The sequence below is a fragment of the Athene cunicularia genome, assembly GCF_003259725.1.
Source record: "Athene cunicularia isolate RWA chromosome 9 unlocalized genomic scaffold, athCun1 chr9_part2, whole genome shotgun sequence".
In the NCBI taxonomy this organism is placed as follows: domain Eukaryota; kingdom Metazoa; phylum Chordata; class Aves; order Strigiformes; family Strigidae; genus Athene; species Athene cunicularia.
In genome coordinates, this window is record NW_020799111.1 from 1974301 (window position 1) to 1988070 (window position 13770).

The window sequence follows — 13770 nt, forward strand, 5'->3', positions numbered from 1 at the left end:
ATCCCTGGAGCCCAGCACCTCCAGAGCTGAGCATCCCTGAAGCCCAGCACCCCCAGAGCTGAGCATCCCTAGAGCCAAGCACCCCCAGAGCTGAGCACCCCTGGAGACAAGTATCCCTGGAGCTAAGCATCCCAGAGCTGAGCATCACTGGAACCAAGCACACCCAGAAGCAACACCATCCTTCCACCATGAAGGTCACCAAGCCGCTAAACTAGCTATAAGCCACTTTTTCCACTTTACCTGAAAGGGCCAGAGCCAGACAATATGGCCCTGATCCTGCATTTAATCCCACCAAAAGGCTCCAAGAAAGGTACCCAAGTCTCTCGGCACCCAAAATGCACTGGCATGACCTGCTTGCAGAGTCAGCTCCCTGTCCAGTCCTCTGCCCTCCTCCTCCTCCTCACCATGCCCAGAGCACAGGCAGCACTGGGCAGGAAAAATGCTTCCTCCACGTGGGTTTGGGGCAGAGCTGAGCTTGGCACAATCAGCCTGGGGCACGGGATCGTGCTGTGGAGGAATCTGGGGGCGGCAGGAGCCCTGTTCCACGTGGCCACACTGGGAGATGTCAATAGTTCAGCACCACCTTTGTTTACCCAGCATATTTAATCCTGTATATTTTTTTTTAATCTCTCCACATCCTCTCCGAGAAGATGCTCGTGGGCTGAAATTAAACACTTAGCTTGATTGCTGTTTTGTTAATTGCTGCATTCCCCACCCCGTTAGCATGGATAGCGGCACGCAGGCGGATGGGGCTGGGAGCAGCCCTGCGGGCTGAGATGCACTAACCAGCCTGGATCCATCCCTGAGCGGGGAAAGCAAGTGGAAAAACCTGCTGCAAAGCCAAAAGGGATTTTAGAAGCAAAACAAGGGATAGCACCGATCCTGCCCTTGACATACCTGATGCATTTCCATCAGGTTATACCCCGCAACCTGTCCCATGGCACTGGGAGCATTTCCACCTCAATATTCAGCCTTTGGAAGATGAACAGGGAGTGCTGGGGGACAGACAGACAGACCCAGGAGCCCTGGCTGTTCCCAACTCCTGGGCAGCCCAAGTGAGAGATGAGCAAACAAACACCCCAAAAATCTCACTGCAGGAGAAAAGGCTTGGAGACCAGAGGCAGGAAAGACAAAATCACAGTTAAATAGCAGAGGAGAAAACAGAGCAAAGAGATTTCAAGCAGATTACTCCTCCAGCTATGATTAATACAACACTGCTGTAAATCACCTGGCTTTTGCCACCCTGCCCGCTGGGACAGAGGTTTGCACAGACAGGTTCGTTTAATCCAATTAGAGCCCAAAACTGTTGCTGGAAAGATAAGCACCCCCTTCACCTGCCTGTCCCCCCATCCCGGGCTCACCGTCCGTCAGCGTCTGGAAGCACATCTTCCCGCTGTACTTGCCATAGCCAGCCACGGTGCGGGCTCGCACCTGCACCACGTACACCATGCCGGGCCGCAGCCCCTCGATCCTGGCCGTGTTGGTCTGGCTGCGGGCCATGGAGGAGTTGTACTCATTGTGGTCCTGCAGGCACAGCCAAGGGAGACAGTCAGCAGGGACAGGCACAGGGGACAGTGGATGATCTGCCCTGCAGCCCCCCCTGTCCCTGTTGATGTTATGGATGAGGTTTATCTGCAGGGTGACAAAGTAGTAGCCCTGGTTCTGCTCCAGGAGGACAAGTGCTGGAGCCTGGGCAAGGTGGCTCAGACTCTCCCAGTTGCCCTTGGCCCCTGACACAGAGGATCCCACAGAAACATGACTCACAAGGTCTGCCTGGAACTGGGGAGGTCCCCAGAGCATGTGCCTCCCAGGCAGCCCCCCTGGTCCCACCATAGTGAAGAGCATGGAGTAGCCAGAGGAAACAATAAGAGCATCCAGAGCAAAAACACTCATGTGCAGCAAACTCCTCCTTTTTGAACCACTGATGTGTTTCAGAAACGTCATTCAGTTATGGAAACACCGTAACGTGCTCTGTGAGGCTCCACGCAAGCAGGTTCAACTGGCCTCTGATGAGAGCCCCAGCCCCTACAGTCCCTGCTTTGCTGGCAGGAGTCTTGGTGCTAAACCTTGGTGGAAACGTCATGCATCTCAAATCTCATTTTTTGCAACATTCCCCAGTGATTTGCTGTAAAGGGGCCACTGGTGACATCATCTAATTATTCACATTTAGAGGAATTCATTAAAGCTGGCAAGACGCAGGAGGGATGGAACAGCTTGGGCTCGGCACGGTTCACTGTGAGGGTCGAGAGCATGTCCCCTGCGGGGAAGGAGGGCTGCCAGCAAAAGGACCAGCGGGAGGCAGTGACCCGGGACAGGGACAACCCTGATAACCTTCACCAGTCCTCACCACCACCCTCCGTTCCTCCTGATGCTGTCCCCACACTCCAGGCCCCTGCTCATTCTAGCAGATACCAGAGCCAAGGCAGCAATGGGCACTGATGAGCTGGAGAAAATGCTGCCACAGGAGAGAAATTAGCATTTGCAGCCACAACATTGCTTCCCTTCCTCCGGCTGCACACTGCTTCCACCTTCCAGAGCCAGCGTGGGTGACCTGGTGCCTGTTCCACCACCTGCCCCACCATCCGGACCCTTCCCAGAAAAGAGCCTGACTCAAAGCTCACTGATGTTCTCCCTCTCCCAGCAAGTTCAGGACCTGAGCAGCCCCCCCGGCAGCACTGTACAAAGCTCTGCATGCCCCCATCCCACCCTCCGCCACAAGATTTCCACCCAAGCTTACCGCTGTTGGCCTGGAGCCCACGGTGCTGCTCACTTCGGGTGTGCAGATGCGGCTCACCTTCTCGTAGTAACGGATCTCATAGTCCAGGATGATGCCATTGGGCTGCTCAGGCTGAGGCCAGGACAGCGTGATGCTCCTCATTGTGGCACTCACCTGGTGCATGATGGGGACGGTGGAGGGTGCTGCCAAGGAAGCAGGGAGGGAGGAAAAATTAATGGAGAGCAGTAGGATTGACAGCCTTGGGGAGGAGGAAAATCTCCTGGGCACGTGGAACATCCTGAATCTCCCATGCCTGCAGTTGTTCACCCCATGGGACAAGCTCAAGCATCAGCAGTGGGAAGAGTGGCATCTTGAGGCTTATGGGGAGCCAGAGCAGCGAGCCAGCAAGGGAATTCTGGTATTTAAAACAATTATTCTTCTTAATTAGGAGCTCAGAAATCCTCAGTGTTCCTTCTCTGTGGGATTGCTTGCTACAAGGATGTCTCCCACAGTGGCGCAAAGACAGCAAAGTTCTTCCCAGCGGGGACAAACCAAGGCTCGATGATGGTCTCCAGCTCTGCCTGCCACCTTTTGCTGTAACAGCCTCTCTGGGGGAAGACAGCTCCCAGCACCCAGTGCTGCAGGAGCCTGCACCACAGCTGTGACCACACATGCTGACAGTAATAGGACACAGGAGCAAAAATCTGCCCACCCTGAGGATGACCTGAGGAGACCTCAGCCCAGCAAAGGGACTCCAAGGTGCTGGGGCCTGTAGCATGGCTTCAGCTCAGCCCTGGACTGGAGGAGCTGCTGGGTTGGCTGTGAGGGGCTCTGTGGGGATGCTCATCCTCAGCACCCAAACGTGTGTGTCCAGAGAAAGGCAATGGAGCTGGTGCAGGGTCTGGAGCACAGGTCTGCTGGGGAGCGGCTGAGGGAACTGGGAGGGTTTAGTCTGGAGAAGAGGAGGCTGAGGGGAGACCTCCTGGCCCTCTGCAACTCCCTGCCAGGAGGGGGCAGAGAGGGGGGATGAGTCTCTGGAGCCAAGGACCCAGCGCCAGGCCCCGAGGGAATGGCCTCAAGCTGCCCAGGGCAGGCTGGCTCTGAGGCAGTATTTCTTTGCAGAAGGGGCTGTTGGGCGTTGGAATGGGCTGCCCAGGGCAGGGGGGGAGTCCCCATCCCTGGAGGGGTTGAAGAGTCGGGCTGACCCAGCGCTGAGGGATCTGGTGGAGTTGGGAACGGTCAGGGTGAGGGTCATGGTTGGGCTGGAGGAGATTCAAGGGCTTTTCCAACCCAGACCATTCTGTGATTCTGTGCTTCTACCAGTTTTATCTCCAAAGCCTAAACACTTGCAGGTCAGTCTCAAACCATCTTTCAGCTCCTTGCCCATTCTGAGCCCATGGCACAAGAGTGCTCAAAGGCAGCACCTCCAGCCCTGCAGCCCAGGCAGCAAGCCACAGAGGTCCTGGACATCTTGTCACAGCATCCCTGGAGAAAGCAAGATGCTCGGCACTGGCTGAACATGCAGTCAGCAGTGGGTGTGAACCTGGCATGGTTTGTCTGACCCCCTTCCCCGCCCCCCTGCATTTCTAATCAGTCTTGCTGGCCACATAAGCTCCACCAAGCTGCCCACAGTATTTCAGTTTACACACCAGACCAGAGCTAAGCGAGCAGGTTTTCTAAAATAGCTGCTAGGCTCAATGTCTCCACTGTCGCTGCTTCCTGCCCCCATCTCTGCATGCACTGGAAACAATACCAGGGCTGCACCTGCCAGGGAGCCAGGCACCCCTGGAGACCAGCACCCCCAGAGCCAAGCACCCCTGGAGCCCAGCACCCCCAGCACCAAGCATCCCTGGAGCCCAGCACCTCCAGAGCTGAGCATCCCTGAAGCCCAGCACCCCCAGAGCTGAGCATCCCTAGAGCCAAGCACCCCCAGAGCTGAGCACCCCTGGAGACAAGTATCCCTGGAGCTAAGCATCCCAGAGCTGAGCATCACTGGAACCAAGCACACCCAGAAGCAACACCATCCTTCCACCATGAAGGTCACCAAGCCGCTAAACTAGCTATAAGCCACTTTTTCCACTTTACCTGAAAGGGCCAGAGCCAGACAATATGGCCCTGATCCTGCATTTAATCCCACCAAAAGGCTCCAAGAAAGGTACCCAAGTCTCTCGGCACCCAAAATGCACTGGCATGACCTGCTTGCAGAGTCAGCTCCCTGTCCAGTCCTCTGCCCTCCTCCTCCTCCTCACCATGCCCAGAGCACAGGCAGCACTGGGCAGGAAAAATGCTTCCTCCACGTGGGTTTGGGGCAGAGCTGAGCTTGGCACAATCAGCCTGGGGCACGGGATCGTGCTGTGGAGGAATCTGGGGGCGGCAGGAGCCCTGTTCCACGTGGCCACACTGGGAGATGTCAATAGTTCAGCACCACCTTTGTTTACCCAGCATATTTAATCCTGTATATTTTTTTTTAATCTCTCCACATCCTCTCCGAGAAGATGCTCGTGGGCTGAAATTAAACACTTAGCTTGATTGCTGTTTTGTTAATTGCTGCATTCCCCACCCTGTTAGCATGGATAGCGGCACGCAGGCGGATGGGGCTGGGAGCAGCCCTGCGGGCTGAGATGCACTAACCAGCCTGGATCCATCCCTGAGCGGGGAAAGCAAGTGGAAAAACCTGCTGCAAAGCCAAAAGGGATTTTAGAAGCAAAACAAGGGATAGCACCGATCCTGCCCTTGACATACCTGATGCATTTCCATCAGGTTATACCCCGCAACCTGTCCCATGGCACTGGGAGCATTTCCACCTCAATATTCAGCCTTTGGAAGATGAACAGGGAGTGCTGGGGGACAGACAGACAGACCCAGGAGCCCTGGCTGTTCCCAACTCCTGGGCAGCCCAAGTGAGAGATGAGCAAACAAACACCCCAAAAATCTCACTGCAGGAGAAAAGGCTTGGAGACCAGAGGCAGGTTTGATTGCACCTGGTTCAGGAGACAGCAGTCAGCCAGGCACAAACGTAGATTTGTATTCCCCAGAGCTGGGAGCCTAAAATATTTAGGCCAAGTTTCTGTCTTCTGGTCTCCCAAGGGAGTGGGTTGGCAAAGGCTGCCTGTGTTACACACTCGGCACAAAGCAGAAATTACCATCCCCTTTCTCTGCCCAAAACAGGCAGGTTTCCATCTCCTTTGCTTCTTGTTCTCCTCATTGTACCCCAAGACCAGGTCCCCCACCCCACTGGCATCCCAGCTTGGTCAGGAGCTGCTTGTTCAGCTCCTGATGCCTGACTGGGAAGAGGGAGAGAAAGAAGCAGGGGAGCTTGGAAAAGAGAAGAAGGGGAAAACAATTGGAGATGGATGTGCCAGAGGAGACGGAGCCTGAACTCAGCCCTGGGGTGCTGCTCCTCCTGTGCTGTGATGCAGCCAGGCTGCATTTCAAAACTGGATTCACCTCATCTCCCTGCTCCCACTAGGAGAAAGGAAGGAAACAGTGATGCTGTTTCCTCCCCAGGCAATCTAGAGGAGGATATGAAGCAGTTATCAGTCCTCAACCCCTTCCCTTCTAGAATTCAGCTCTCACTTTGCTCAGGGCTCAGGCAACCCCTCCACCTCCCTCATCCCTCTCCCTCCCTCTTTTCTTGGCCTTTCTCCCCACTTTCTGCCATTCCACCAGGCCGCCCAGGGCTGGGTACAGGTTTATCCCAGCCATGACTCACCACTCACACCCCAGAAGATTTTTCCTTCAGACTCAAGACCTTTCCTCCACTCAGAGACTGGAATAGGTAGCATACATCTTAAAACCCCCAGTACCACACCAACCCAGGGCTCACCGGCTTGGTTGGTGGTGATGTTAACGGAGACATGCTGCGGCGGGAAGGGGCTCTTGTTGGAAACCCCGTTGACAGCCTGGATCTCAAAGGTGTAGGGCGTGTGTGCCCACAGGCTGCTGATGAAGACCCGGGTCTCCGTCAGCCCCAGCTGCCTGGGGACAAAGTCCACGTTGTCATCACAGCGGAAGCAGGCACGTCGGTCTGACCGACACTTCTTGCAGACGATGTTGTAGGTGACATCGTCCCGACCCCCCGTTTCTCGTGGGGGGTGCCACTCCAGGATGATGGATGTCTCGTTGACGATGGAGATGACGTTGCGGGGGCCAGATGGGACACCTGCAGGAAAGGAGAGCATTTGAGATGGGTCCTTGCCCAAAATATTACAATCAGCTCTACAGGCAACTCCAGCACAGAAGAGGACATCCCACAACTCTGTCTGTCAGTCTACCTATCACCTCCTGCCTCAAGAGGGACTTGATCTCCATGGCTTTGCCCAATTCAGGGTCAAGGCTCCCTATTGGCAACGCCAGCCCCCCTCTCCAACCACCTGTACAGAGGGGTTTCATGGCTGGGGATGGGGCCTCTCATGCCACAAACCTAATTAGTCTCCCAAAAAGCCCCCATGCAGAGTGCACACAGATCCGTCTGCCAAGATGGATCTATTTTAATGATCAGGAGACACCAAGATAGCTCCAGTGCTCACCTGGAGAAGCACCTCAAACAGATTATCACAGTGAGAGGAAACGCCATTTAGCCAGCACCATGGAGAAATAGACAAGCCATGGGCAAAAGAGAATCAAAAATGGAAAGTGGCTATTAACAATTTGATATCTCAAGTTGGGAGCCCAAGTATTTAATGGCACAGAGGATGGCTCTCCTCTGAACCCAGCACTGCTCACTGGTTTGCAAGCAGCTCGGACGTTGGACAAGAGATCAAGATTGCATTGATCGAATCTGCTGGAGCCATTGCAAATGCTTTGTAGGACAGGAATTGAACATGGTTTTGATTGCACATGCTGCTGGAATGGAGCCGGAACCCATAGAGAGTGATTCAGGAGGAATCCAGGTAGGAGAGAATCATCAAGGCACAAACATATGTCTGCCCAGGTCTGGGGAAGGACTTGGGGTTAGCCGGGATGGTTCCACAGCCAAGACCACAAAACCTGGCTGCTGGGTTATATTAAATAAGGAGCGTGATTAATTACTTGTGTCGGCGGGGCTTGGCACTGTGCTTCCAAGGAAGAAAAAGGACTTTGCCATGATTGGGGGAGCAATAAAAATGATGGAGGACTTGACCTGTGAGGAAAGGTTAAGAGAGCGAAGAACACTCTGTCTTGGGGAAAAACATCCCAGGGGAGCCCTCCACATGTGTGTGCTGGGGAACATCATTAGTGGCTGCAGATAAATTAGCCCCGTTAGTGGCTGAGGATGGGATGGGCAGAAGTGGCTTCATCTGCACAGGGGTGAATGGCTGGTGGGATGGAGAGATCCTGCATGGAGCACCTTCAGCTGACAACCTGCTCTGGCCATCTCTGCGAGCCAGCTGAGGGGGGGCCGTGGTGGCCACCCCTGTCCAGTTCCCTGCCTGTGCTGCGCTCTCCCCTTGCTCCCTTAATCGCACCCAGGCAGGCATGCTGGGAGACTCTGAGTTGTTGCAGCGGATACTGCGGATGAAAACGTTGTGTTAAAATGCCTAGAAAAATGACAGCCTTTAAAAATAATAAAAAAAATAAAACAAAAAATTTCCCTTCAATTCTTTTCCCCTTTAGCAGAGTAGACACGCATGTCAGGGAGCAGTCAGCAGTGCAGCGTCCTCACTGGAAAGGGCTTTCATGGACTTGAGGCGCCACGAACATCCTGCTGCGGGGCAGCCCTGAAACCTCAGCAGCACAGAGTGGAGATGTCAAAAAGGGTTTATGGGAGGGGGGCACAGGGGACACGGCAGGGGCAGGAGCAGGGGGAAGGATACCAATTCCTGGGTGGGGAGCCAGACCACAGGACATGCAAAGGCTGGGGACAAGGATTAACAAATAGTGAGTTACCCCCCAAAAGCTGTAACCTGTCTCAGGAATTTTAATCCAACCCTTCTCTTCATACCTTAAGCAGACAATACCTTTTCAAGGGTGGATTTTTTCAAGAAAAAGGTAGAAAAATATCTTTATTCCCCATCCCAGTGGTAAATCTCCCCACATTCCTCCCCCTTTAATAGCAGCCCCTTCCCTCCTCTGCCAGGCAAGGGCTCTGGTCCAGGACAGCACCTGCAGCTCCACGCTCTTATTTACTTCTCTGACACGGAGAAAGTTTGTCGGTGAACAGCTGGCACCTCAAATTAGAGTGTAGTAAAATTAAGCGTCAACAAGAAGAAATAAAAATCAGCAAATAGACTTTTTTATACTGTATTCCTATAGCGCAGCAATACTGTAAATCAGCTACGTAACAAGACATAATAAAGATATATAGATTATTTGCAGTTGTGCTACCTGCTGACTACCTCTGGTCTGACAGCTCAATTGATCCAGCAAAACATGCAAATCCTTTCCTCATTTCCAACACACAGTTCAGGCACTGCCCAGCACCAAGGGTCCAGAGCATCCTTGTGCTAAAGCTCCTTGATGGGCTGATTCAAGGTCCTGGATCATATTTGGGGGTGGTTGTTGAAGCTGAGACACATTCCCAGCGGGCTGAAGAGCACAGCAGCCTTTTATTCCATTCTGGACTCTTTTCTCACCAAAAGACAGGCTTGAGGCTGCTGCTGCCATCCCAGGCAGTTCAGGCAGACAGCCGAGCAGCGATGCATCGCATGCAATGCCACGCTGAATACCAATGCTTAATGCACCCTTTCCCCCTATAAAAAAATATTCCATCTGCAAGACTATGAACAAGACAGCAACAGCAGATAACTTTAAATTCTAATTTATCATAGGGACTATCTCCCTACCATCACCACCACTGCCAGGGTGATGTATAAATTCAAATGGCTGCCGGAGAGGTGGGCTATGGGGTTGTCCCATCACTCACTGTTTGGTGTGTGCCGCAACGGTGTCCCAGGAAAGCAAAGTAAAGGGTGATGTGACATCATCTGCTTATGCCAGCGTGGCAGTAAGGGGATTTGTGTTGGTGCAAGGAGTGTTTCTATAGCACGGGGAGGCGGTGCTGTGCTGTGCAGAGAGGGGTGGATATTCAATATGGGTAGCCCTCTGCAAAGCTAAACCCTTGTGGTGGGATGACCTCGGCTGGCTGCCAGAAACCCACCCAGCCGCTCTCTCGCTTCCCTCCCCAGAGCAGGATGGGGGGAGAAAACAAGATGAAAAAGCTCTCATGGGTTGAGACTTTATCTCTGCCACTTCCCCAGCAGCAGAAGGGAGTGAGGCTCTGCAGCCCCCCCGCCAACCCTGATCTGTTACTCACTCGTGCAGGCAGCTGCCGGCAGATCGAAATCCGCCCGGTAGTAGCCGTTGCGGCAGGTGCAGACCGGCGAGGCCTCAGCAGTGGAGCGGCTGTTGGAGGGGCACAGTGTGCAGACCCCCACACCCTGGCTGGCCTTGAACGTCCCCGCGGGGCAGGCTGCAAGAGAAAGGAGAAGAAAGCAGTTGGATGCTGAACCATCCTGGGGTGGAGGATTGCTTGAAATGAGGCAGAAAGAAAAAGAAAAGGAAGACATACAAGAAAGAAGACACCAAAAAACTCCACACCTGTATCAGAGCTAAATGGGGTAGCACCTTCCTACAAAGTTAGGATGGCCATAATTTTCCACGCTGGCCATTATTTCTGGAGCTACCAGGAAAACACTGCAATCACACGGCAATGACACAGTAATTAGCCAGGCAGAAGAAGGGGCCTGCAGCAGCTGCTTCACTCCCCATCGTTCATACCTGGACAGAGGGATAGTGGGGGGCTGTGGGACCCCCTTCCCTGGCAGCAGGGGTGGGGACATGGACACACAGGGGCAGGACAGCGTTCCCCTTCTGCTGATCCGAAATGTCCCTTTCCAACACCCCAACAGCATGGCTCAGGTCTCACATCTCTTTTTCCATGCAAAATTTGAACATTTAATTAAAAAGTTGATGTGATGCTCATGACAGTGTCTTACGGGTCCATCCCATTAATCCCCTGCAGCCCAGGGCTGGGGCTAATAACCCTCCCAGCCTTCGGCTTCTGAGTTCATTCGAGCAGCAAATGGCAACTAATTCATAAACGAGAAGATGCTCCAGTTACAGCTATAGCGAGGCTTTCATCAGTGACAGGGGGAGGTTTCATTAATCAACTGTCTCTCTCTGCTCTGCAGTTAAGAGGGTGAAGATGGAGTGACAAAGATGGGGTCCCTCATCCCTGCCCCACTCCACTGGTCCTCACCAACTAGGCGTTGATAAATGGATGCTCATCCATACTTGATATCTGACAAAACCCTCAGGTGACCCCTACAAAACTGAAGGCTGCAGAAGGGAACGTCTGTTATTTTGGCACATGTACCCGAGGGACCAGACTTCCATCCAGGTCCACCACCTGGATGGGGGGAGACTGTTCCTGGCCTCACACACAGGGTGGTCCCACCTCCATTTGGCTCGTGGCTCTGCCCTGCAATGCTGTCACCTCCAAGGCATGGCTCTGCAGAGAAACACCCTAAGTGTCTCATAAACACAGCGATGATTGAGATAATGGAAAGTGCCTCTTAGCCCCTGTCTGCTGCATCAGGATATGAGGCATCTCCTAGCAGCTATGAAGAGGAAATTAATAGGAGCAAGCAGGAGTAACCACTTTGATGCAATTTCCTTGGGAGATAGTGGACCATCTAATCTTTATTGGAGCCCTTTAACCTGTCATTCAAAACTCATGAAGGCCTCTTGCTCACACAGTCTTTCCAGATATTAAAAGATGATAAAAAAGAATAAATCAAAACAATATTTTACAATTTTATTATTCAGGGGGATTTTTTTTTCCCCCACCCAAGGCACACAGCTGGCTGCAATGAACTGTCTCCTTCCAACAGTGCTAACAGCTGAGCAGAGACGTGGCATCCCAGAGGGATCAGACACCATCTCACACTGCCCTTCCTCCTCCCCACCATGGGATGAGTGCTGAGCCCTCCTCATCCTGCCACAGCCACCCCACATGTACAGCCTCTTACGGAAGCACTTAGGTCCATAATCCTAAGGTTAACAAGAAGGCAGCCAGATGCAGACCCTTCTGTGAGCCACGCACACAGCCTAATGCCCCGTGACAGCAAGAGGAAGCACAGAGTTACACCAGACACACAAGGCAGGAGACACAGCCACGTGCGGACAACAAAACTTCGATGTGAATCTCCATTTCTTCACCGCCCCTTCCGACCAGCACTTCCCCACAATGTCCCAGCGGCGCTGGGCTCCTGTCACGCAATGTGTGCACTTGTGGGTGACTTGCGGGCTCTAGAGCTGGAGGACATGCTCAGAAACATGCCTGAAACGTGCTGCGCTCTGGAGGAGCAGGAAACAGTGGGCAGCTGCCTATATTTTCATGGAAGGGGATGGAAAGGGAGGAAGACAAGAGGGGCACAGTGCTATGAACGTGCCTCAGTTTTAAGCACAGGGGCATGTTTGTGGGTCAGTTGAAGGTGTTTGTTAATTTTTAATTACAGTTAACCCAAGTGATGCTTTGTCAAAATACCTGAACAAAGTACACGCTGCAACCCAGTGTCCTCAGGTTTCTTTCAACACTTCACTTATCCGTAAATTCCTGTAATCTGCAGGCACATGGGTCTTAATTGTTATTATTACCAATTAGCTTTTCTCTCCCATAATTACACTGTGCTTGCCTAAACTCTCCTGCAGTTTCAGGGGAGGCTGACGCCTTCTACTTCCTCCCAAAGCTGCTGCAGGCTGCAGCCCTCCTCTCTTGCTGTTGCCTGTGTCCCCTCTGAACCATGAACCTCATATTGAAGACAAAAACCAAACCCATTTATAGAGACCCGCACAGCGTGGAATCCGTAATCCTTGAGACGGTAAACGTGCAGTCCGACTGTAAGGCTCAGATAGAGGGCTTGAGCCCAGGAGGGAGCAATAAATCACCCCACTAATGGCAAGCGTAATGTTTGCCTTGATTTAAGGGCTGCTGCTGTTTCCCAGAACTGGCAAGGTCTGGCTCTGCAATAGCACCTCGGACAAGCACGGGAACAGGCTCTGCCTCAGCTTTCCCTGCAGAAACGGGCTCCTTCTGCCGGTGCCCAGGCTGCAGCGCAACCTGCATCTCTCCAGCCTGGAGAAGAATTAATTGATTGTTGATTATGTGGGATGGATAAGATTAATGATGTGCTTAACTATCCATTTCCTCGTGTTTAAGCACTAGGGGTGTGTTTGTAAATGATGAGGCACAAAACCTGGCCATGCCGCTCAGCAGCTTCAGTGCTCACTGGGGCTGCCTGCTGAGCACACAAACCCCCGCCGTAACCCAAAGTTGCCTGTGGATGGGTCATCCTGCCTGCACACCCGGGACATCGTGCAGCCTGGGCGGCCAGGGCCAGGGGTTTGCCAGCAAGACCCCTTTCCCGGGGCTGACGCAGGCGTTTGGGAGCAGGAAGGAGCATTGTTGCAGGGCTGCTTAAACCCAGGCTTCTTGCAGTGAGATGTCATCGCTGGAAGTTGGGGGGAGCGAAATATCCAAGTGTCTCTTGTGCCTGATGGGTGCTGGTAGGGGTGGCAGAGGATTTGAGCACCCCAGAGGGCTGGAGGCAGCTGGGGTACTCCTGGCCACAGCTGCTGCCTCTTACTCCCCCACCAAAGACCCGGGGGATGGGGATGCGGCCATGTCCCACACGGGGCAAAACACCCAGTGAAGGCACCACAGATCTGCAGCCCCTCCACTGCCTCCCTCCTCACTCTGCAGCTTGCACAGGGACGGATGAATTACTAAAGCAGCAGCAGCATGCAGCATGATCACGAGGCTTTTTGCTGATGAAAACTCTGCTGTCTTTACAGCCTGCACCCTTATATTTCAGTTCCCAGGGGTCCTAGAAAGATACAGAAGTAAGTGGGATCTCTCTGCTCATCCACCCCTGCTCCTGGCCAACGCAAGCCATTGTTAAAAGACCAGACACTCTGTGGAAAGGTGTGGGGGTATCCAAGTGTTTCATTCTTCAAATGAAATCCTGTCAGTTAGCATCTGGAACTGGTACTTTTTAATTACTGTCTCAGGGAAGCTTCGGTAAAAAAAGACAAGGAAGGACGGAAGGAAGGACGGAAGGAAGGACGGGAGG

The 13770-nt window shown here is 53.2% G+C and overlaps 1 protein-coding gene across 2 annotated transcripts in view; it reads right to left on the reverse strand.

Moving 5' to 3' along the window:
• The window catches only part of EPHB1 (EPH receptor B1), a 74311-nt gene that overhangs the window by 11876 nt on the left and 48665 nt on the right, over nt 1–13770 (reverse strand). For both annotated transcript variants that reach the window (XM_026855412.1, XM_026855413.1), the window contains exons 4-7: nt 9951–10106; nt 6543–6878; nt 2738–2919; nt 1362–1524 (exon numbers count right to left, since the gene is read on the reverse strand). In XM_026855412.1, the coding sequence (XP_026711213.1) occupies nt 1362–1524; nt 2738–2919; nt 6543–6878; nt 9951–10106 (837 nt within the window). The remainder of the gene's footprint in view (nt 1–1361; nt 1525–2737; nt 2920–6542; nt 6879–9950; nt 10107–13770) is intronic.